Consider the following 24,585-nt stretch of genomic DNA (forward strand, 5'->3'; position numbering starts at 1 on the left):
TGGATGGAGTGCATCCACACAGGTGGTGCTGGCAGCGTGGATGGATCGATTCATTACCGGAGGGACAGCTTCCGTTTTTAGCCTGACAGGAAGTGTTCGTCAGATTAAGGATGACAGGAGCCCGCAGGGGGCGGTTACGGGGAAAGAAGAAGAAGAAGAAGAAGAAGAAGAACTGTGTGTTCTTTACCAAAAGAAAAGTGAGTGAGACTTTGACATTGACACTGTATGACAAGGTAATTGGGAAAGTGAGCTCTTTTAAGTACTTAGGTGTTGTGTTTGATTCGAGACTGACATGGCGGGAGCATATTGATCGGATTGAAACCAAATGCAAAAAAGTTATTAATGTTATGAGGTGTGTAGCTGGGAGGGGTTGGGGAGCGAGCCCTTCTGCTTTGAAAAGACTTTACCAGGCATTAATTAGGTCGGTCTTTGATTATGGGTGTGTGGCATATGGTTCAGCAGCTCCTTCTGTGTTGAGACGTTTGGATGTTCTGCAATCGGAAGCCCTTAGAGTGTGCTGTGGAGCTTTTAAAATGTCTCCAGTCGGTGCCCTACAGGTGGAGATGGGAGAAATGCCCCTAGATCTTAGGAGGAAGCAAGTGTCGGTGAATTACTGGGTTCATCTTGGTGGTCATGGTGACGCACATCCCACAAAGGAGGTACTTTTGGAATGCTGGGAGTATGGAAGAAGTCAGAAGGCTCATTTTGGAAAGGTGGGGAATCAGTGGGCTAAGGAGTGTCAGGTGTATGAACTTAAAATATGTCCTGCAGTAGTGTTCTCTGTGGTTCCCCCATGGTTATTGGAGACCCCTCCTGTGGACTGGTACTTGCTGGATCTGAAGAGAACATTGAAAGGCAGATTCGATCTTGTTTCAGCATTTCATTTTCACAGGTTGACTGCATACCCTGAGTGTATTCATGTGTTCACGGATGGTGCTAAAAGTCCAGTTACTGGAAGTACAGGGTTTGGAATAGCAGTTCCGTCAAAAAATATTGGAATACACAGACGCACTTCGGATGGACTGGCAGTGTACACGGTTGAAATGGTAGCAATTTTGGTAGCATTGAAATGGGTAGAGTGTTCGAAAATCAGGCAGGTGGTAGTATGTTCTGACTCGGCAGCTGTTCTTTCAAGTCTACAATCGTTTTGTTCGAAGACAAGGCAGGGCATGCTGTATGCTATTCTGGAGACTGTCAGCAGAATAAGGTGTTGTGGTGGCAATATTCACTTTCTTTGGGTGCCAGCTCATGTAGGGATCAGTGGAAATGAAAAGGTGGATAGGTTGGCGAAAAGAGCGTTGACTAAAAATAGGACTGAGATGGAAATTGCAAGCAGTGGATCTGAAGCGAAAGGTATTGTTTGGAGGCAGGTTGTTCAGGAGTGGCAGAAGCGGTGGGATTCAGGGAGTACGGGCAGGCAATTGTATCATCTTAAGAAGGAGGTGGCAGTGAGTAGGTTGTATAGGGGTAGTAGGAGAGATGAGGTGGTCATTACCAGGCTTAGACTGGGACATTGTGCATTAAATAATACACTACTGATGATAGGAGAACATGAGACGGGGCTTTGTGGAGTGTGCCAGGAGGAGGTGGAGACAGTAGAGCATGTAATACTGCGGTGCAAGGGCTATGATGTGGAGAGGTCAGTTCTGCAAAATAGATTGAAGGAGCGGGGAATTGGGGAATTTAATCTGAAGAGTGTGTTGGAGGGTAGTAGGGCACAGGTGAGGGAACTGGTGGGGTTTCTGAAGGCTATAGGTGTTTATGACAGAGTGTAGGGTTGTTGTTTTTTTTGTTTTTTTTGATACAGCTTGTGAACTCACTGTCCGACCCATACTCCGGAACAGTAGGAGGCGGTAATGCTCCTTTGCGTTGGTTGCCAACCGCCGTTAAACACAAAGAAGAAGAACTGGGGGTGGAACTACACGGAGGAGACCGACAGTTCCTGTCGGACAGAGATTCGGTGAAGCCACAGCCAAACAAACCGCGCGGAGGCTAACAACTAGCAGTGCCAAACCCGCAGTCCCGGCCCGGTTCGACCCCAGGCAGCATGTACGCGGACTTCCGGGCTCCCCGGCGCCGCCTCCGGATCACGGAGGAGTTCGAGGCTCCGCTGCCGCTCAGCCCGCGCGAGAGGAGCCACTTCCAGGCAGAGCTCCTCAATCAGCACGTGCTGGTCTGTGATCCGGAACACAGCCAGAAGATCCACGACCAGGTCTGACCACACCCACCTCATCTGAGCCCCTCCCATCTCTGCAGAGTTAACAGCCGCGCGTGAGAACACGGGCACAGACGGTCACGGGGTCCGTGTAGTGACCGTTAGACACAACCTGGGGCGGAAACAACATATCAAACAAGCACATATTGCCTTGTTTGCCTTAGAAAATTTGGATTGATGTATACGAGGTTTAGCCAGTAAGATTAGTAAATGAATCAAATAAACTTCGTTTGCTTTATTTCCAGGGTCAAAAAAGCCAAACAATATTTTCCATAACAGAGAGAGCGGTCAGAATAGATCATAGAAACAACAAAGGCACAGAAATCGTGCCAGGAGAGATAAAGAACATAAACAAAGACACGTGAGGAATCTCTTCTTTCTGACAGGAAACAAAATGAACAGTTAGCATCAGTCTTTTTTATATCCTACAAGAAAAGTTCTGGTGGGGTCAAAACAATGAATGATTTTTATTTGATTTTAAAAGGAATTTTCTTTACTGTGTTGGCTAACAGGAGTTTTCTATGGTAAGGTCCAAATTTTCTTCCACTCCAGGTCCCAGTATAATTAATTATTCCAGTGAGCACCGGCCGCTGGGACACAAGTTGTGTCTTTCTGAAATAGAGTTGGTTTGTCACTGGTCCTGGTGTCGAGCGCACAATTTGACGTCACATCCTGACCAGCAGGTGCAGTGTGTGAGGTGCATCAGCAATTTGCTGCCGGAGGTTTCTTCCTGTTAAAAGGGAGTTTTTCCTTCCCACTGTCGCCAAGGTGCTGCTCATAGGGGGTCATATGATTGCTGGGTTTGTCTCTGTGTGTATTATTGTACATCTACTGTACAATATAAAGCACTTTGAGGTGACTGTTGTTGTGATTTGGCGCTGGATAAATAAAATTGAATTGATGCACATATGACTAAATCAGAATCCTTTATTAATAAGAGTAAGAACAATAAAAGACTCAACTAAATTAAATATATAAATTAAATACAATATATTACAAAGTCACAAAAAATAAGAAATAGCACTACTAAACAAATAGCTGAATGATAAATATCCAGATTATTACAGAGATTAAATATACATGATTGACATTTTTCACTCTAACCTGTAAAACGTTGTTTTCACTGGAGGACGTACAAACACTGTAACTACTCCACCATGTGTGTGTATTAGATGGAGTTGCACAGAGATGGCCACAGGCAGGAATGACTTCTTGTGTCATTCAGTGGTGCATTATGGGTAATCTCAGTCTCCCACTGAGCGTTTTCCTGTGATTGGCCAGCACGTCATGGAGTGGGTGGGAGAGATTGTCCAGCATTGTCTTTGTCTTGGACAACATCTGCCTCTCAGACACCATCCTAACGGAGTCCAGCTCCGTCCCCACAGCATTACTGGTCTTGTGATCAGTTTATTCAGTCTGTTGGCGTCTGCGACCCTCAACCTGCTGTCCCAGCATGCAACAGCACATAGGATAGCGCTGACCACAACAGGCTCATAGAAAATCCTGAGCATTGTCAGACAGATGTTGAAGGACCCCAGAGGTTCTGGCCCTTCCTGTAGAGAGCAGAGGTGTTTAAAACCCAGTCCAGTTTATTATCAGTGTGTACTCTGAGGGATTTATAGTCCTCCACAGCGACGCCCTGGACTGAAACAGGGCTCAGGTTTTAGAGATGACAATCATTCATGTGTGCTCACAGCTCAGCCAATCAAATTGGAAAGAGGCTTAGTCCCGCCCACTGCTCTGCCTGTATCCACCTTAGTGCAGCCAGGTGCTGACAGCTGAACACCTGTGCTCTTTTCAGGGTTACTTTGGTAAAGGGGTTCTGTCCAGATCCAGACCGGAGCACAACATCTCCAACCAATGGGAGCGTGAGTTTACACCTGCACAATGACATCATCTCTGGCCTCCTCCAATCAGAGCTGCTCTCTGGAGTCAGCTGGTCTCTGTTTCTGTTACAGAACACGAAGGCGTGTTTCTACCTGTGGTCTCACAGGCCAGGTTAGTGACACCACTTCCTGTCTATATTCTTAATCACACCACCTCCTGTTGTCGTTTGCTCACACAGTGATGTCACCTCTTACCTCACAGGTATGAGGAGCTGCTCAAGTGGGTGGGGTCAGCTCTGTCTGCTCAGGGATGGGATGAAGAGGCTGTTCATCAAACCCTGCTCAGGCTTTCTCAGCCAATACAAATGGAGGATGTGAGGAACCAGATGGGAGGGGAGGGGGAGGCAGAGGAGAACGGTGAAAGGGGGAAGGAGGAGCCGGAGCAAGAAGGAGGAGTCAGCCCCCAGATGAAGAGGTCAAGACGGGGGTCAGAGGTCGAGCCGGAGGCCAAGAGAAGCTGCAGGTAGTGTTTTGTTTCACTGCACCCAGGGTCCATTTAAAAATCAGTCAATTTTAGATTCTGCTTCCTTTACCTGACAAACATGAGAGGACAAATAAAACCTAAAACGAAAACACTATGTCGTTGCTTCTTCGGCTGAATTTGGCCGATTATCATCAGTAATTTGACTCTAAACATCTGTGCAGGCAGACAATGGCATTCAGGCCAAACTTCATAAACGGGTCCATGTGGTTTCTCCTCGTGTTATGGCTCTCAGCACAGTCAGGTGGTCTAGGTTTATTCAGATGATGCAGTTCAGTTTGTGTGAACCAGTTCTCTGTGAACACCTCCAGCTCAGAACAGGACTCCGACTCCAGTTTGGACTGTGATCCTGACTCGGATCCTGATCCTGCTCCTCTGGTTCCTGGTCCTGGTTTCCTCCTGGTGGTCTCTGACAGTGAGGTGGGTCTTCATGGTGGAGGAGAAAAACAGTCCTTGTTTTAATGATCGCAGGAAGCTGGAGTTAACATCTGATCACTGTGTATGTACGCGCAGACTGGAGGCGGGGTCAGGGAGGTGAGGCGGACACCGTTCTTTCTCTCCGAGTACCTGCAGCTCAGTCTGGAGGAGGTAATGCATCGTTTTTCTCATGTAGTCGTGTTTGACGTGTGTGTGTGTGTGGGGGGGGGGGGGGGGGGGGGAGATTTCCAGTTGAGCAAACAGCTGTTTAAGTAGAACTTCAGGTTCAGGTGTTCAGATATTGTTTTTCTTCTTGTTTTTATGTCATGCTAACATAGCTGTGTCGCTAGCCACCACGTAGCACATCATCATATACCAGCTAGTCCAACTTCAGTAACCCTACAAACTGCTGCTTAGCTTTCTGTCTTCATTTATGTCTGAAGTGACAGCAGAGCTGTACGTTTGAATCTCTGTCAGAACATGCTATATCATGTTTAGGTGGAAGCTAGCGAGCTAACTTCCTGCTAACTTCTAACTCTGCTAAACTTCATAAATTCTGTTTTCATGGTTGCCTGGATGTTAAACTTCATTGTTACACCTGGTAAAGCAGCAACACTGATGATTTTATTACAGATGAAAGAATTTAGACACCTCCACGATGACAGCATCATCCACTCCCACAGGTAGATAATGGTGATGGTTGTCTGAAGGTTGTGTGGTTTCAGGCTTTCAGCTGCACTGAGCAGGTTTCACAGTTACTTCCAGGGGTGTCAGACACACAGCAGGTCCTACATTACCAACAATCCTCAACTCCGTCAGGTTTGACAGCAGTGAGCTCCTGCTTCACCTGAACAAGCTGAGATGTCAGTGAGGTGTTCAGAGCTGCTGTTGGGGTCACAACAGGTTCAGCTTCTTTGTCTGTGTCGCCCTCAGGCCTTCTTCCTGGTCTACAGTCTGGGCTGCCTGTCCGTCTACCAGCAGCAGGTAACTGTCTCTCTCTCTCCGCCTCATGTGTTTCACTCAAAGCTCCTCCCACTCTGACCTTATTGCTCTACTAACCTCTGATTGGTCAGGAACCCCTGTCCATCGTGCAGCTGTGGAGGACGTTTCGGTCCCTGCGTCCTGATTTCATCAGCTCCTATGCAGTCTATCATCACTTCCGCAGCAAGGGGTGGGTCCCTAAAGGAGGGGGCGGAGCCAAGTATGGCGTAGACCTCAGTAAGACAAACACACAAACACTTGGGTAGGGGTTGCTATTAGGGCTGGGCGATATCATACCGTTCACGGTAATACCGGTATAATGTTAGGCAACAATAAGAAAATGAAATATCGCGATAGAATTTGGGTAAAACGTGCATGCGCAGTGCCTTTGTTTTCATACGCACATGGCCGAAAAAGCACGGCAGATCTTTGAATAAAACCGATGAACCAGAATTGGTTTGTAAAAATGGTGCCACTTCAGTGATGTGGAACTGGTTTGGTGTTTGTCCATCAGATACCCACCAAAGCACTTTTTTTTTTTTTTTTTGTAGAACATGCAAGCGGTATTTGTTGAACTAAGGTGCTCGTAAATCTGGGAATGATCTGGGTCCTAAACTCCATCCTTTCAGGTCCCAAAGTCAAACGAACACTGCAGCATCACTGAGAGTTAAAAACTGTCTAAATTCTTTCATCTGTAATAAAATGATCAGCGTTGCTGCTTTACCAGGTGTAACTATGAAGTTTAACTTCCAGGCATCCATGAAAACAGGATTTATTAAATTCAGCGGAGTTAGAAGTTAGCAGGAAGTTAGCTCGCTAGTTTCCACCTAAACATGACATAGCATGTTCTGACTGAGAGATTTCTGAAACATTTAAACGTACAGCTCTGCTTTCACTTCCAACATAAATGAAGACAGAAAACTAAACAGCAGTGACGTTTGTAGGGTTACTGAAGTTGGGCTAATTGGTATATAATGATGTGCTACGTGACCGCTAGCGACACAGCTATGTTAGCATAACATAAACAGTGAAGCTGGAGGACGAACACTAACACTTTTCCACTTATAAAAGTTAACGTGAAGGTTCCTGATAGTTAGGGACAAATGCAATCGCATGGCAGGATGCTGTAAACGGACCAAACTTCAGTCAGGAGAACAACTGAGATAATCCATCCACAATACGAGGTTAGTCATTAATATACTGCAACAACATGGGAACAGAGCCGCTGTGATAGAATACAGCATTAATGAATCAATGGTACAGAAGTGGAGGAAGCAAGAAGAATGAGTTTAATAAAGTTTGATTTATCTGACTGCTTTGTTTCGCTTAATGTGCCTTATAATCCCGTGCACCTTATGGTCCGAAAAATACGTACTGCACACTGCAGTTTAATGTTGCAAAGCACCTCTTTTTAACTTCAGTGGATATTATACATGGTTATGCTCAGGATATGTCAGCCCATTTCTACTGGAAATGCCTTTTGGTCAAACTTTCAGCAAGGAATTTGCATTTGCACTGTTACATTTTTATAAAGCTTTAATGTACATAAAAACAGCTGCTTGTTTAAGTGAAAATAAATGGATGTTGTTGTTTTTTTTGCGCTAGTAAAGTTGTGGAGTTGTATTTTGTCTCACATCAATTATATCGTCAGTTATATCGTTATCGCAAATTTTCAAATATATATCGTGATAAATATTTTTGGCCATATCGCCCTGCTCTACTTGCTATTAGTCAGAAAACGTGAATGAACCCCAGAGATGGAGCCTAAACTCATGGGCGGAGTCTAAAATATGACTGGCCAGGGGTCCGTTCTTCGTACCTTGCTTACTACATCCAAGATCAAATGACACATCCAAGATCAAATCATCGCGCTAACTTTGAGCTCGCTATTCCGGTGCTCCGAACACACCTGCTGTTGACGATTAGTACAGCTGGATGAAGTAATGTGAGATCACTGTGTGGCTTAACAGGGGCTACGCATCGATAGTAGAAACATTGATCGGCAACCCTTTGATTGGTCGGCGAAAATGTCGATGGAGCGCGCTCGGTATTTTTCGGCAGCAGAGCAAGAACTCTTGAGTGAGGGATTTCAGGAGTTTCAGAGTTTAATTAAAACGCAAGGCTGCAAAAGCAAGGAGAGAGGGCTGGCAGAAAGTTGCTGACAAATTAAACTCATAAGTAATTTAATAATAATAATAATAATAATAATGATGGATTGGATTTATATAGCGCTTTTCAAGGCACCCAAAGCGCTTTACAATGCCACTATTCATTCACTCTCACATTCACACACTGGTGGAGGCAGCTACAGGTGTAGCCACAGCTGCCCTGGGGCAGACTGACAGAAGCGAGGCTGCCATATTGCGCCATCGGCCCCTCTGGCCAACACCAGTAGGCGGTAGGGTAGATTTATTATATTACATTATATCCTCTTTCACATTAGAGCCACGACAGGACCCACTAGAACATGGGAACAAGTAAAAGTGAAATATAAGAATATTCTACAGAATGGTAATATTTATCACTTATATTGCTTTTCGTCTCTTGGAAAGAGACCCTGAAATAATCTGTTTGTTTATAACAGCAACCAAGAAAAGGGCAGAGCAAAAAAAGACAGGTGGTGGTCCTGCACCCCCTCGTCAACAAGTTGGTTAAGTGAATAATACCCTCACGGGAAAATCGATATCTCTCTATGAGCACACTGTCGCGCTGAGCTAAAGGATCCTGTCTGTCCCGCAATATACGCTGAATTCTGAGGACTCTCCTTATCAATCTTGCACCTTCCGCAATGGGCTGCTCGCGTAAACGGACAGGACATGGCTGCGACAGGCTTCCCAAATCCACCTTCGCTTTTATAGCCGTGGTCTCTCATCTTGATTACACGAAGTAATTTGCAATTACTACTCTGAAATATGAATTACATCTGTAATAATCACATACATGTAATAGAATGTTAATAGTACATTTCCCTTTTTTAGGAAATGACCTGTATGTATCTGTGTGACATCAATAAAAGGATCAAGTGCTGCATTATCTTTAGTTACATTGATGTTATTTATTTATGGTGAAACAGTGGTGGAATATCGCTGTTGCTTTCGTATGAATGACGCGGACATACCTGCGTGGCCGCGATCTAATCCTGTTTACATAAAGTAAACCTGCTCCCCAGCAGGTTTACGCTTACGGATCTGTTGCTATGACAGCAAGTCCCGGATGAGCTTCGGGGAACCGAACGATCCAGGATCACGCGAAATCGTCAACAATCTAATCCGGCTAACCTACTTAGCGAGGTACAAAGAACGAACCCCAGGTGTGATATCTGATCATGCTGTGTTTGTTTTCAGTGTTGTACAGGAAAGGACCACCTTTCTACCACGCCAGGTAGCAAACACACACACAGCGGTGATTCTATGGAGGGCGTATCTTAGGGAAGCATCTTTGTTTTCAAAGTATTTCACATATTTTCTGTTTTAAACTCGTGACCTTTGACCTCTCTGATTATTCTTAGGGTCCATAACTTTGTCTCCATCCTCTTCCTGTAGCTACTCTGTGGTAATAGAACGGGCTGACGATGCATTCAAGGCCTCACCGTTGCGCCCGTTTTCGTGGCGTTCTCTGGCAGCTCTCAGCAGGATTACCGCCAACGTGTCGAAGGTACACGCCATCAGAGCGATCCCGCGTGGACCGAACTCTCTGCTCTTGGTTTCCTCAGAGAACCGCCTGTGTTTGTCTTATAGGAGCTGATGCTGTGCTACATCATCTATCCAGCCGACCTATCAGAGGCTGAGCTGGACTCACCTGTGTGTCTGAGAAAGCTGAAGGTCCAGGTAAGAAACCAGAACTGAAACTATCGATAATAGGGGGGGCTAAAACAGCTCCCAACAGCTAAAACAGGATCAGATAAAGAAGGATTATTTTGATCTGTGACTCATGCAGAGCTGATGCCTTCTGCACACAGCAGCGGGGGTCGCCGTGGCGACAGCGTGTTTCATTTGGGACATTTTTTCATGACTGACTCTAAAGGCATCGAACTGGCATCTTTCACTCTTTAGGCAGATGCGTGAACCACTCATGGAGCTCCTCTAAGCAGGATAACATGGAGCTGGAATGACCGTGCCTTATTTTAGACGAGGAGAAGACAAAATGTTCAAACTCCCTGTCGTGTCTTGATGTTCAATCATTCAGGGGAGGAAATCCCAAAATGTTGATTCTGTTCACCTGGATGTAGTCAGTGGGAGAACCGTCATTATCAGGTGACTTCTTCAGGCTCAGCTGACTGCAGCTCCCCGACCCTATGAACGGGCACCAAACTCATACCCGGCTTCTGCACCTGTCTCGCTTTGTGACTGTTAGTCTGTGCATTATAAATCAACTGATCATGAACCCAGTGTTAGCTCCTCCCACCGAAAACGGTACATCCAGATGAATAGAATCAACTTCCTGGGATTGTTGATGCTGATGTCCTTCAGGTCAGATATTCCTTATTGGACAATATGAAACCTCCGACCACATATCAGTGCTCTGACACTTTAAGTGAAGCCTCTGCTCTTCCTAAACTTCAGGCCTGTGAAGATTCAAGATGTGCACCGTTCAGACACTGATGTCATCAGATCCTACATGGTCCATTCCATGCAGCAGCTTGGTCGTTCTCCCTGTTGTTCTGACCGTGTCCCACCAGGACGAGACCCTGAATCACACCCCGAGATAGTCCTGGAGCCAGTGTGGAAGGACCCACGTGACCTTTGAGACGCTGCCTCTGAACCTGAGAGCCCGATGAGCCGTAGAACATGGATGTAGAAACAGTGGTTGCCATGGAGCTGAAACCCAGGGTTAGGAGCTGCTTCCATCCCAACATTTCGGTTTTTAGGTCAACTTCATGCAGCTCCACCCCTCAGTAACAGCTGAGGTCATTAGCATCCATCACACTGATCAACACTTCAGGAGGAGTGTCAGGGTTCAGTAAAGCTCCTGTTTCAGCAACACTGCCGTATCAACCTGTTATCAGGGATGTTAACATGTTAGCATGAGCTACTTAACTAAGAGCAATTACCCGTTAGCCACGTTAGCCATCTGCAAATAAAGAGTGAGACCAGAGCAGAGCAGCCAATCAGCCGAGCAGAGCTGATGAGGACTCATGTGACTCGATGAATAGAAGCTCCGCCTCAATGACCAAGTTGCTAGTAATGGGGGCGGGGTTTAGGGTTGCCTGCTGGTGAAACACTTTAGTGATGTAGTTTTGTCTCCACAGGAAGTGATCGTCAGCAGGTGGGTTTCCTCTAGAGAGCGAGCGGAGCAGGATGACATCTAATTGGCTGGCGTGAGACGCTTATGAGGTCATGAAATGGTGATGTCACATAAAAGGTCATGAGGCGTCGAATAGAATCTGTGTTTTCCGTTAAAAGACTTTAATGACTGAAGAAAGAAGAAATGTGAGCTCTCTGCCAGCCTCTCACCCTCACCTGTCCAGCTCCATGACAGGTGGTGATCAGCTGAAAGGTGTCAAGGAACGGTCATTCACTGACCTTTGACCCCAGGCCTTCAGGTACATGATTGGACCTGAATGCCTGTGTTTGAATGAAGTTCACACTCTGAGTTTTTACATGCTTTGATGAAATGCTGCCATACCTGTGCGTTGCAGGTGACTTTTCTGTTTCTAATAAAGGTGAACACACCTGAATCTGCTTGTTTGTTGTGACTTCTGTATCACTGCACCACAGCACACTCATCATTTCCACACAGCGATGGTTTGTTTGAAGGGTTTTATGTTCTGACCGTGCAGATCAAAGGACGTAGAACCTCTTCGAGAACTCACGTGAGAACAGGTGTGACTGAGTGTCTTTAAGTCTTCATCGTGATGATGATGAAAGCAGGTTCCCTCTGCTCTGCGGCTCCATCATGGAGCTCATTTGAATCTTTTCTTTTGGTATTCATCCTTTTATTTCCATTCACATGTTTTGTGATCATGAGAGATTGTTGCAGCTCTTCCACGTGTGGATACTGTTGAAAGGGAGCTGACGTCGTCATATTTTTGGATTGGGTAGCCTAGAAACGGATGGAAATAATAAAGACATTTTTATAGTACTTTAGTATTTTGAATTCTTGGCTGCGGTGTTTGTGAACGGCAGATTCAGGGAGGCGTGTCCCGAGCGAAAGGTGTCGCCCTCTGATTGGCTGTTTATTAACGTGTTCAAAGTCAAACTGCTTCAGTTTGTCTCAGTTTTTAGTTTCTGTAACTCCGCGGCTGTTTTGTTTTGATCTCGCTGTATCCAGATCTCGCGAGAACACTAGCCCTCCCGTCGTTCGCCATTATAGCTAAGAGAAGCGTCCTCCGGACGAGCACCGGAGAGGCTCCGTTACCCGGACACAGACACGTTTTGCTCGCTGACACCCGCCGAGCCACTCTGCATCCAGGTAAGCCCGGTACTGGCCTGTCCGCCGGGCTTCAGCCCGACTCGGAGCCCGCTAGCACGGAGAAACGGCGGAAGGCCCGCTCCTGTTAGCATGTTGAGCTTGCTGCTTGCTGTGGAGGACTCAGGTGACACTCACCTGGAGCCTCCCGGCCGAGCCCGCGCAAACACCGGACTCACCGATGGTGGTTTTCCGGCCTGGGGGGGGGGGTCACTGAGCGCGTGTTCACCTGAGAGGCTAACGTTAGGCTCACAGACATGTGCTGTTCACCTGTCTGAGTCATGCTACGCTGAGCCTCCGGGAGTCCAGGTGTAACGTTTACCTGCTGATCCCGTCATCAGATGATGTTTTCTACACTTTAAGTAGATTCTGACAGGCGTAACAGTGACGTCAGACACATGTGTCGCCAGGTATTTTTGTTTACCTGTTTGGTCACCATGGTAACTGATACTGATAAGCTGGTAATGGATTTAACTTGTACCTATTGGACAGCTGTGACAGGTGATTAAACTCTTTATCTCGGCGTGTGCATGTGTAGGTGCGCAGGTAGAAAGATGGCAGATGACCTGGACATCGAGGCGATGCTGGAGGCGCCATACAAGAAGGTGAGAGTCTGTTTGTCCTTTGCTCATGAGACTGTCAGCCGAACTCTGCTGCTCCACCCACTGCTGCTCACCTGCAGAGTTCTGCAGAGTAATTGGTCGCGCAGCGAGCTGGAAAATGAACAAAACTATGTCAGCTCAAAGTTCATTTGTAACTCCTCCTTCACCTACTGGCAGCGTTAAGGCTCTTTGACATCACTTCCTCTCTGGACCTTCCACAGGGATCTAGACTGACACCAGGGCTGCGTTCCAAAAGTCCATCCCATCTCCTATTCCTAACCACTTTCACTTTTCCGTGTTGAGGACTTAGGAAAAGAGAGGAGCCGTGCACAGAGAACTGAAATGACCTCACGCTCTTCTCTCATTAACAGCGTGGCGCCGGATGTCTGCCATGTTAAAACTGCAGACGTGCAGACAATGGACTACAAAATGTGCATCTTACTTCGCCACAACGTGTTGTGACCCTGATGTTTTATGGAGGTCATAGAAATGGGAACAGCCCGTTTAAAAATGCCCAAAAGAAAAAGTCTGTGAGACAGAGTTTACTGCAAACTGCTCAGACTAACAGTGAAAGAGTCCCGCCTTGTTTAATAGAGTAGATGGAAATTGGATGAGTGCGTGGGCGGCTCGTACAGTAACATGGTAAGTGGGACGGCTCGTGATCAGACGGTAAATGGCATTCCTGTACTTCTGCACATCGTCCAGGTCACCTGTTCACACAGACTTCAGTTTGTAATGATGCAGCTCTCCTGTAGATGAATCCCGAGCTCCACCTGAGTCCTAATCCTCAGACCCTCAGACCTTTGCACAGTGCTCACTGGTTTCTGTCACAAGAGTTATTTGTTAAATCCAAAGCAGACTGATTCTCCTTCAGCCTCCTCTAATGTATCTGCCTCGCTGTTTTCAGAGACAAACACTTGAACCTGAGCTCACACTGGATTATTTTGGTTAGCGGGCCTGCAGCGCCCTCCCTCGCCCTTCCTCGCCCTTCAGATATTTTCCTCAACATGAAAAACCTCAGCTCAGTTCAATTCCACTTTATTTGTAGAACACCAGCAGTCGTATACAGGTGCTGTAAGGTAAGGACAGTGGCACAGAGACGCGCGCCCCCCCCCCCCCCCCGTGTGCACACATGTGGTGACAGTGGCAAGGAAAAACCTTTCAACATGGAAAACCTCTGGCCGCTAAGCCCCTCCCCCGTCTCCTCTCTGATCTTCACTCATGTCACGGTCGAGCCGTTACGTTTGTGATTTTCCTCCGTGTTCATACATTTTTGCGTCGACCAATAAAATGTCACCGTTTTCTAACGCTGGGTTTCATTTGCTTAACATTCACCGTTGTTTATAAATGATGATGAATATGAAGACGAAGCACAGCCCGCCTGCTGGCTGCTGGTTCAGCTGATACGTGATCATGTGACCAAACACTGCCTGAAATCCGCTGTGGCGCTGTGAGCAGCAGAGCGCGGCTGACCCTGATGATGATGTTGATGATGACGCGTCCTTCACATAATTAAACGCACATCTATCTCTCTTTGTAGACTTGCCTAACGATTTCTCACCTCTGCTCCCCTGAAAGCCACTGTGATCTGTCTCACTCAGAAGGTAGTAAAAGTCCCCATCATGCATTGCTGTACTCTGGTGCCCATGGTAACATGACTGTAGTTCCCTTGGTTAAACTGTCACCTGCTTCTGGTCCGACCCCCTCATCCCGACCCCCTCCACTGGTGAGGTAGTGCAGAGGATTCTGGGAGATGAAGTCGAAGAGTTAGCTTAGCTTAGCGTGGGGGTGGTCAGGACGTGGGGGTGGGTGGGGCCTACCTGTGTGCAGGTGAGCAGCAACGTTGCTCTCTGCCAGAGGGAAGCACCGCGATTTAGAGCAGCAGCTCTGCAGGAAGTGCACAGTGTGACCTTGCACAACACAGGTGTGACTTCACACAGGTGTGCAGCTATTCAGTTTAATCAGATATTATTTATGTAGTGCAGGTGAGGGCGTGTCCTAAGCTCTGGTTCTGGTTCTTGGCTCTGAGTGACTAATGCCTCTTTTCCACTACTACCTGCTCCACTCAGCTCGTTTTCTGTTGTTTTCCATTACAAGTAGCGCCTCGACGTGTTGCTATAGAAACGTGGCCGAAAGTCTCGTAGTGTCATTCGTATGTGACACGATCAACGTAACAGCGGAGGATGGCGTCCTCGCCGCTGCACGGCGGGATGGTTTGTGCAGCGTTGTCTGGTTTAAAAATATGGCGCGTTTGATTTTTGTGTGGGAGACGCTCTTGTGACTCATCGAGTGATGCCGCTCACTGGCCAATTGCTGGCATGCAGTCTGATGACATCACAGTTTTGGATCTGCTCTCCTGGATCCCCGGCCAAGTAGGTATTAAAAGAGTACAGTACCAGGTACTTTTTTGGTACCAGGTACTTGCAGTTCCTGGAAAACCCTAAAACCCGAGCGAGTAGAGAAGGTGCGAGTGGAAACAAGGCTGTAATCCTCCTGTCTGCTTCAGGGCGTCACAGGAGTTTCACACACCTGAAGAGCAGCTGGACTTTGGAGTGTGTGTGTCTGACACACACACACACACACACACACACACACACACACACACACACACACACACACAGCCCCTCCCCCTCCTGTTTGAATGACGCTCATTAAACTGTTTATATTTTCTCCTGTCCCCCCCACCCCCTACACTCCCTGACACCACCTCATGCTGTTCTCTGTCGACCCCGCTTAGGAGGACGCCAAAATCTCGAGCCCCAACGGACAGGACGAGCGCTCCAAGAGGTATTCACCTGCCTGCACATCCACAGCCAATCATCTGCCTCCTTCTCCTCCTATCCCAGCATCCTCCTCTGTCACATCAGTCCTCTGCATATCCTCCTTCACCTCCTCTTCTTCTCTTCCTCCTGCTTGGCAGCTCCATCTTAGGACGGCGTGTTGGCGCCACGTCAAGAACAAAATTGATCATTTTGAGAAAAAAGGCGAAATGTGGAGATGACTATTGTTTCAAGACGGCCGCTGTAGGCGCTACACAAAGATGAGCGAGACAAACTCATCAGCTCTTATTGTGATGCAACATCCATCCCATTTACTGCGCCAGGCTGTAACCATTGGTAACCGTGCATCTGCACCTTCTCTTCAGCGTCCTGACGCCGATCACCACGCCGCGTCTGTGCGCTATAGGAGAAATCACTTCCTTGTTACTAAAACAGAAGTATGACCTCACGACCCTGGAGGCAGTTTGTCCTGAAACACCAGCACATCTCCACGTTGTCTTGACGTGGCCTTGACACGCCGTCGTACCGTCTTCATCGTTTGTCATCCAATATATCCACTCTCCTCTGCACGTGTGCAAACCATCTCAGACTGAAAGCGTGACCGTCGGGACGTGTTCTGATTGGCTGCCGTGTGTCTCGCAGGAAGAAACGCAGCCGCAGTCGCAGCTGCGACAGGAAGCGCAGCCGGAGTCGAGACAGGAAGAGGAGCCGGAGTCGGGAGCGCAAACGTAGCCGCAGCCGAGACAGGCGGAGGAGTCGTAGCCGCAGCAGAGAGCACCGCCGCAGCAGAGAGCGCGGTGGGCGCTACAGAGACCACCACAAGCAGTAAGTTGCTTCCTGGTGTTTTTTTTTTTTTTTACATTAAAAGCTAACACACAGAGTAGGGCTGCCACGATTAGTCGACTATTTAGATCGTCGACGACTAATTTAATAGTCGACGCGTCGTTTGAAGCTTTGTAAGATCCCAGAAGACGCAGGAATAAGTAGCAGGATTTAAGGGTGTAATAACGGACTGAAACAGAAGATGGCAGCACTGCATGTACAAGGATGCCAGCTGCCGTTAAACCCCGAAGAAGAAGAAGAAGCTGTGTCCAAATTCAGGAACCGCATCCTCCTGTGCCCGCATTTGTAGGCCGATTACGTTACAGCGACACGACGAAGATAGTCCAAATTCGAAGACTCCAACAAATGCGCCCTTCATTTCAGCAGATTTGAAGGATGAGTTGGGTGTGTCCTTCGTGGCCCAACCTATCCCAGAATTCATAGCGCGGCCCAGCTCAGTTTCCAACAATGGCGGCAGCTAGTTAGTTTTAATATTACTCTCATTATTCTTTCTGGGTCACAAAATAAACGTTTAACATATGTTCAAAAGCGCTCCGACGTTTTCGGAGACGTCTGTTACCCACTAGCTCGATAGCTAGCCGGGGGCTAGGCTAACTAGAGCCGTGAGAACACCGGACTCCCGGCAGATCGTTTTCAAACCCACCGCCGTCTTTCACTTAGATAACTTAAATGTTATTGTTTGGCTTTTTCAGTATTTTATTTGTTCCTGAGTAAATCGGTTTGGCTGAGATTAAAGTTATAGTTTTTACACAGCTGAATAAACGTCAAGCAGACAGCTGATTATCAGAAGTGTGAGATGCTCCAGAATTTACTCCGGTGTCCTGTTATATTTTAGATAGCAAGGAGTTTATTAAACTTCACCGAAACAATCTGCAAATTTCATTAAACTTTAATAAACTATCATCTTGTCTTTATTTTTAGTTAGCACAGACCTTAAACACTTAAAGCTGTAAGATAATGATAGTTATATAAGAGCAGATGCTGCTGGTGCAATAAGCTGTAGTTTTACGTCCAATGGATGATGATCTGATTAGTCGACTAATCGCAAAAATAATCGGTGACTAGTCGACGATCAAAATAATCGTTTGTGGCAGCCCTAACACAGAGGAAGGCTTTTAACTTGAAAACTGTAGAGGAAGTGTTCAGTAGAACAGTAGAATCTGCAGTAGAACCCTGTGTGCATGTTTCAGCCGGCGGCGGTCGAGGAGTAAGAGTCCCGTCAGGAAGGAGAAGAGTCCAATCAGGTGAGAGCGTGGGTCTGAGGGGAGGAGTCTGTGTCTGTCTCACGGGATCAATAACTGGTGTTGATGGCGTTCTTTCTGCAGGCAGCCCATCGATAACCTGACGCCCGAGGAGCGAGACGCCCGCACGGTGTTCTGCATGCAGCTCGCCGCCCGCATCCGCCCCCGAGACTTGGAGGAGTTTTTCTCTGCGGTGGGGAAGGTGAGACGCCAACTTCCTGTTTCTATCGTGGGCCTGCTGCAGCGCCTCCTCAGCGTGTAGGGGTGACTGCAAGTCACGGGTAGTTTCTTCTTCCCACTTCCGCCGCGTGCTGACCACAGGCGTCATCTGATTGGTGGGGTTTAAACCTTCAATGCTTTCGTGGCTCACCGCGGGCGCTCCTTCACTTCTCTTTTCTCTGGTTGGTGGAGTTCTTCTTGTCGTGATTTTTGATTCATTGCTTCTATTTTACTCGTTCACGCTACAGAGTGTACGTTTGTGTTTGGTCACAGAAAACGGTGGAGACAGAATGTCGCCGCCGTGCGCTCGAGCCTCGGCCGATCGTATCTGCGAGCAGTCGGACCCTCAAGCCCGCCCACTCGTTCCACCATCGGCGTGGAAAGGGTTTTCAAATCTACTCTACTTGGAAAAATCAGAACTGTAATAGGCCTTGGAGGGGTTTAAACCTTAGGGAAGTGATATCACTTCCTGTTATGATACGTGATAGTTCACACGTACGCTGTGAACACCATCGAATCCATAGTTATGTTTCTGCTGTGTGAGCTTTTTACTTGATCGCTGTCAGCTCCTCGGTGGAAGGACACGGCGCTCTGGGACAGGCTGAGTGTGTGACGCGTGAGCTCCATATGCAGAATGGTTACACAGTAAACATAATGCATATGTATGTTAGACAGACGATGGATACTAATGAAATGTGAACCGCGGCGCGGCCGGTCCCGTCAGGGGAACGTCCCGGCGATCCCTACCTCTGCACTGGCTTTACTCTGATTACTCCGGTGGATCGGCTGGTTGGTTCCTATGGCAACTAATGTTGCTCCTGTGTTTAGGTTCGGGACGTCAGGATGATCTCAGACAGGAACTCCCGCAGGTCAAAGGGCATCGCCTACATAGAGTTCGTGGAGGCAAGTTCAGTTCCTCTGGCCATTGGGCTGACGGGACAAAGGCTGCTGGGAGTTCCCATCATTGTACAGGCCTCACAGGTACACACACACACACAACCCCGTTTAACTATCTCAGTGAGGACCTTCATTGACATAATGCTTTCCCAGCCCCTGACCCTGTGCAAAAGGTTTTTTTTTAAAAAGTGTTTTAATGCAATTTGGTGTAAAGGGGGATGGGACAGGTCTGTTCTTTTATTATTTATTAATAATTTTTATAATTTTATTGGTTTTTATAGTTTTTTTTTTATAGAATAAAAGTAGCCAGGATTGGTGGCTAATTCTGACACTGACAGGTGAGCTGATCTTCCCTCGCTTAAGAAAGTACTGACATTGATGTGTGAATAAAGAGTTCAACCAAAACTAATGTAGTGTGAGTGCTGTGTTTACTAACACACAAATAAAACAAAAAAATGTAATAAAAACTTGAATTCAGTGAGGGTGAGATTCCCCCCATAGAGGTGAGGGAGGATCGGCTCACCTGTTGGAGATAAGACCTTTTTTATTGTTTTGTTACATATTAAGTATTTCAGACTGTTTCCCTACTGGTTGCATTATTAGAAAATGGGGACCAAAAGCTCTGTATTCCCCTTATATTGCTCACATATTAAGACTGTAGGATCAGATGGCTAAGGCGGACACAGCAGGATGCAGGAAGCAAACAAAGGAGGAACATATAAACCACACTGGGACATTGAAGGGAGAGTAAGGGTCCAGTCGGCCGCTAGGACCGTGCACCTAAGCTTAAAACAAGTACAACTAAGCCACAATTCCCTAAACCTAATTGTAACCCTGACACTAAAACCACATTTTGAGCCTCAAAAATGTCTTCAAACTTGTGAGGACCGTGAGTGTGTCCTCACAAGACTGTTGGTTCTCACAAGTATAGTAGAATGCAGATTTTGGTCCTCACAAAGATAGCTAGACAGGAACACACACACAGACAGGCTCAAGTTCAGGTACATCAAAGTATTCTAAATGTTCGAAGTTTAGTGTGTGTGTGTGTGTGTGTGTGTGTGTGTGTGTGTGTGTGTGTGTGTGTCTCTTCAGGCAGAGAAGAACCGAGCTGCTGCTGCTGCTGCTGCAGCCAACAATCTGCAAAAAGGGACATCTGGACCGATGAGGCTGTACGTCGGCTCGCTGCACTTCAACATCACCGAGGAGATGCTGCGAGGGATCTTTGAGCCATTTGGACGGGTGAGACGAACACACACACTCACACACACACACACTCTCAGCTGTTCTCAGGTGACCCTCTGATGCCGTGTGTGTGTCTCAGATTGAGAGCATCCAGTTGATGATGGACAGCGAGACGGAGCGCTCCAAAGGATACGGCTTCATCACCGTGAGTTTGATTCCAGTGACAGAGACTGTGAGCAGAACCACCAACCTCTGATTGGTGAACCTGTGGGTCACCTGGTCACATTCAGGTGAGCCCGTTATGACGTGTCGGGCGTCACACGATGTGCTCTGATGTCAGTTTGCAGATGCAGAGTGCGCCAAGAACGCTCTGGAGCAGCTGAATGGCTTCGAGTTAGCTGGGAGACCCATGAAAGTGGGTCACGTGACCGAGCGGACCGACATCTCCATGGCGTCGTCCCTCCTTGACAGCGATGAGCTGGAACACACCGGCATCGACCTGGGAACCACCGGGAGGCTGCAGCTCATGGCCCGCCTGGCTGAGGGTGAGCCTGAGGTCACACCTGAAATCACACCTGTAACCCCGACTGTTTGTGTGACCTCTGACTTCTGTGTGTGCGTGTGCAGGTACTGGTCTGCAGATCCCTCCTGCTGCTCAGCAGGCTCTGCAGATGAGTGGGGCTATTGCCATCGGAGCCATGGCTGCAGTGACAGGTAACGACAACGTGGGCTTTAGGAGAGACGGCATCCATCCCACTTTGGAGATGAGCAGCTCTCATTTCCAGAAATTTATTAAACCCCCCAAAATGTGACAGAGTCAGGACAGGAAGCAGAGCTGCAGTCTGACACACCTCTCTCCCAAACCCCCCTGAAACCCCATCTCCATAGAGACTGTCAGCTCCAAAGAGTAAAACAGTGAAATGTGGATTATTAAATATTAGGTCTCTCTCCTCCAAGTCTCTGTTAGTACGCGATAGAGATGGCACAATACCACTTTTTTATGTCCGATACCGACGTCATAAATTTGGATATCTGCCGATACCGATATGAATCCGATATAGTGTTTTTTTTGTTTTGTTTTTTAAATCAATAAAACAGTTTTTTTTTTATATCTTGCTGCATTTTGTATAAGTTCATACTCAAGTTTAAAAAACTAAACTAAAGCTATTCTGTTAAACCTGTATGCAAGAAATACACTGCAGCCAAAATATGTCACAGATGAGCAAAACTGATCAATCTAACAAACGTAAACCTGCAGCATCCTCCCTATTCTGGTGTTTTACTTAGTGGAAATATTAAGCAACCTAACCAACAGGCTTGCACACTCTGAGCAAAAAATTAATAGGGAACCACCCCCCACCCCCCACCTCGTGATGCTTAATCGACGTAATCAACCTTAATTTAATGCACATGTTAAAAAAAATGCACAGAAATCAATTATTTTTCTACAGTAATTAAATAGATTCAACATCTTCCTTCAGCAGAACTGCAGACTGCACAGACGGTTCCCAAAGGAAAAAGTACTACAGCTTACTGGGGTATATTAGACTTAACAGTTACTATATACAGTAATGGACTTCTATACATTTTACATCAGATGAAAACTGGTTGTAAGATTCAGATAATTATTTGTTAAAAGCTCGACATTTTAAATGAGAATAAGAAAGAAAAGTGTGTCTTTGTGCCCCCTTTTCCCTGTTCATGCCCTATCGGCCCCCCTGGCTAAACCCTGCACAGTTACCAGCCGTCAGCTACGTAGAAAAAGATCCTGGTGTAGAAAGTAATATTAAATAAATTCTAACAACAGCTGATCAAGCTTAAACGTGCTGCTGTTGTTCAGCCGCTGGTTTCCTCTTTCTGGTGCAAAGTGGGCCAAAAACAAACAAGAGAGACGGACTCGCGACAGAAAAGCCGATCAGCTGATCATTGATCAGTTTCACATTGAAGTAGCAGCAGGAGAGGCAGTCGCTCCATATATCGGTTGTTAAGCTTAAAGCTGGAACGCTTTACAAACATTCAGAGATGAACTTACACACTTGCTTTACTTCTCTGGGATAACTTCCTCGGAGATGAAATGCCGGTTTGGTAGCGAGGCTACAAATACTCAACCAGAGCGCCAACAGGTCTCGCACGCCACAGCCGCTCTATCACGTGAGGCACACTGCTCCGACGTGCTGAGGTTATGAGCTGAGTTACGCCATGTCGCAAGTTTTGTGAGGTGCTTTTGTGATATTTAACGGATCGGATTACATTTTTTGTTTCTTTCCAATATCCAATCCAGTAATTTAGGTCAGTATGGGACTGATACGTAATATGTGATCGGTCATCCCTATTACATGACTTAATAATTGATCAACAAATCGATTTACTCTGCCTCACAGAAACCTGGTTGCAGCAGGATGATTATGTTAGTTTAAATGAATCAACACCCCCGAGTCATTCTAACTACCAGAAACCTCGAAGCACAGGCCGAGGGGGCGGTGTGGCAGCAATCTTTCACACCAGCCTATTAATTAATGAAAGACCCAGACAGACTTTTAATTCATTTGAAAGCCTGATGCTTAGCCTCGTCCACCCCAGCTGTGAAACTCAGAAACCAGTCTTACTTGTTATCATCTATCGTCCACCTGGGCCTTACACAGAGTTTCTGTCTGATTTCTCAGACTTTTATCTGATTTAGTTGATTTCAGATAAAATAATTATTGTGGGTGATTTTAACATCCACGTAGATGCTAAAAACGTGCCTGGAGTTTCCTTCCTCATAGTAACATGCTCATAGGGTCTCGTATGATTATTGGGGTTTGTCTGTATTATTTACATCTAAAGCTCCTTGAGATGACTGACGTGATTTGGAGCAACACGAGAAACTCGTGTCACACCTGTTGGCTGCTGGTTGGTTCCTGTTCACTGATGTGAAGTGTCGGATTCTTTCAGCGGCCATGAACCCGACTCTCAACATGAACATGAACTCTCCTGCTCTGAACCTCCCGTCTCAGCCGCTGGCGACGCACTGCTTCCAGCTGTCCAACATGTTTAACCCCAGCAGGTAAATACCTCGGCCCACGTGTGTCCACAGGTGAGGAGGAGGACCTGTAGGCCTCACCTGACCTGTGTGTGTGTGTGTTTCAGTGAGGAGGCTCCTGGGTGGGAGCTGGACATCCAGCATGACGTCATAGAGGAGTGTAACAAACATGGCGGCATTGTTCACATTTACGTTGACAAAAACTCCACTGAGGTAAGAACCTGACCTCTTACCTCTGACCTTATCGACTCAGCCGGTAGTCGTGAGCTCCTTGCTGCGGCCGCGGTGGAGAGAGTGAAGTTTGTTGGGGCAAAGCTTTTATTTTCCTGACTCTGACCTTCGTTTGTTCCTAAAGTCTGACTTTTGTTTCTTTCACTTTTGGTTTTGTTTACTTTCACTGCGATGACCTTTGACCTCTGCTGTTTCCAGGGAAACGTCTATGTCAAGTGTCCTTCGATCCCAGCCGCCATGGCTGCCGTCAATGCCCTGCACGGGAGATTCTTTGCTGGTAAGATTCCACGTCACATGACCTGTGTGTCGTTGGTCAGCCAATCAGAGAGCACCTCTGACACACTCTTACCTGTCCTTCCAGGTAAAATGATCACCGCGGCGTACGTGCCCCTGCCCACCTACCACAACCTGTTCCCGGAGTCTGTCACTGCGACGCAGCTGCTGGCCCCACCCCCACGCCGGTGACTCGTTGTCAATGCTGCCTTCTGATTGGACACTGTAATTCAGAGCCCAGCCCTGTCCTGCTGGTCGTCACACATGCTCAGTGTGGTTCCCGAGGTCAGAGGTCGGCAGCCGTTTGTTTGATACAAACATGTTGCCCGGTCTCGATTGGCTGGTTCCCCACGCCACCGTTTCTTCCTGTTGTAGAGTCTCTGTGCGGCCACGCCCCCAAGTATCGTCCAGTGATTGAGCTCTGTGAGCTGCGAGGGTGTGGCCTGATGACATGATTGGTTTGCAGTTTAAATGTTTTTGTAAACGAGTTTCATTTTGTAAAAATTGTTGATTAAATTTTATTTTCTGTCACTCTGAGCTGTGGCGTCTGATTCTGACGGGCACACGCCCGATCTGATTGGCTGTGAGCAGAGCAGGTCATTCAGGAGCAGGTCACAGTATTCAGATTACAGTGTGTCAGTGATGATGGTCTGTATTTACCTAGATATCAGAATTTGCAGTGTCACCATAACTAACACGGGTCTCTCATTGGACACTGGACTTTAGGTCCTCTCCTGCTGGTTCAATAAAACATTGATGTCTAAGCTTCTCCACAAAGTCCAGAACATGATCTCCATCAGCCAGGAGGGAGCATCCACACCTGTCCGCTCTGGGTGGAAGGATTATTCCGGACTGCGCGGCAAGCTGGGCAGCTCCACCCCTCCTCTTCCTCAGGGAGTTGCGCTGT

At 47.1% G+C, this 24,585-nt stretch overlaps 2 protein-coding genes across 4 annotated transcripts; both read left to right on the plus strand.

The window, feature by feature from the left end:
• The first annotated feature begins 1,906 nt into the window (after positions 1-1,906).
• Positions 1,907-11,657, plus strand: tsen2 (TSEN2 tRNA splicing endonuclease subunit). Of its 2 annotated transcripts, none has more exons than XM_085407723.1 (12): positions 1,907-2,212; positions 4,017-4,083; positions 4,174-4,213; positions 4,304-4,564; positions 4,894-5,002; positions 5,096-5,170; positions 5,933-5,983; positions 6,073-6,217; positions 9,325-9,361; positions 9,523-9,634; positions 9,718-9,807; positions 11,229-11,657. In XM_085407723.1, the coding sequence occupies exons 1-12, from the start codon at positions 2,048-2,050 to the stop codon at positions 11,286-11,288; spliced, it is 1,212 nt and encodes a 403-aa protein (XP_085263849.1). In that variant the 5' UTR covers positions 1,907-2,047; the 3' UTR covers positions 11,289-11,657. The 2 variants fall into 2 exon arrangements, with proteins under 2 accessions (XP_085263849.1, XP_085263850.1); XM_085407724.1 differs by lacking the exon at positions 11,229-11,657 and adding an exon at positions 10,543-11,207.
• Positions 11,658-12,136: 479 nt separating this feature from the next.
• On the plus strand, positions 12,137-24,206 carry LOC146670693 (RNA-binding protein 39-like). 2 transcript variants are annotated; one of them, XM_085407721.1, is made up of 15 exons: positions 12,146-12,391; positions 12,927-12,993; positions 15,728-15,777; positions 16,413-16,595; positions 17,804-17,857; positions 17,939-18,056; positions 18,902-19,054; positions 20,063-20,209; positions 20,292-20,357; positions 20,493-20,697; positions 20,780-20,866; positions 23,087-23,198; positions 23,282-23,387; positions 23,604-23,682; positions 23,767-24,206. In XM_085407721.1, the coding sequence occupies exons 2-15, from the start codon at positions 12,943-12,945 to the stop codon at positions 23,868-23,870; spliced, it is 1,515 nt and encodes a 504-aa protein (XP_085263847.1). In that variant the 5' UTR covers positions 12,146-12,391; positions 12,927-12,942; the 3' UTR covers positions 23,871-24,206. The 2 variants fall into 2 exon arrangements, with proteins under 2 accessions (XP_085263848.1, XP_085263847.1); XM_085407722.1 differs by lacking the exon at positions 17,804-17,857 and having other exon boundaries at positions 12,137-12,391.
• Positions 24,207-24,585: the final 379 nt, after the last annotated feature.

The sequence above is a fragment of the Rhamphochromis longiceps genome, linkage group LG5, assembly GCF_057381845.1.
Source record: "Rhamphochromis longiceps isolate RC_006_pf linkage group LG5, R_longiceps_female_GT1.1, whole genome shotgun sequence".
NCBI lineage: Eukaryota > Metazoa > Chordata > Actinopteri > Cichliformes > Cichlidae > Rhamphochromis > Rhamphochromis longiceps.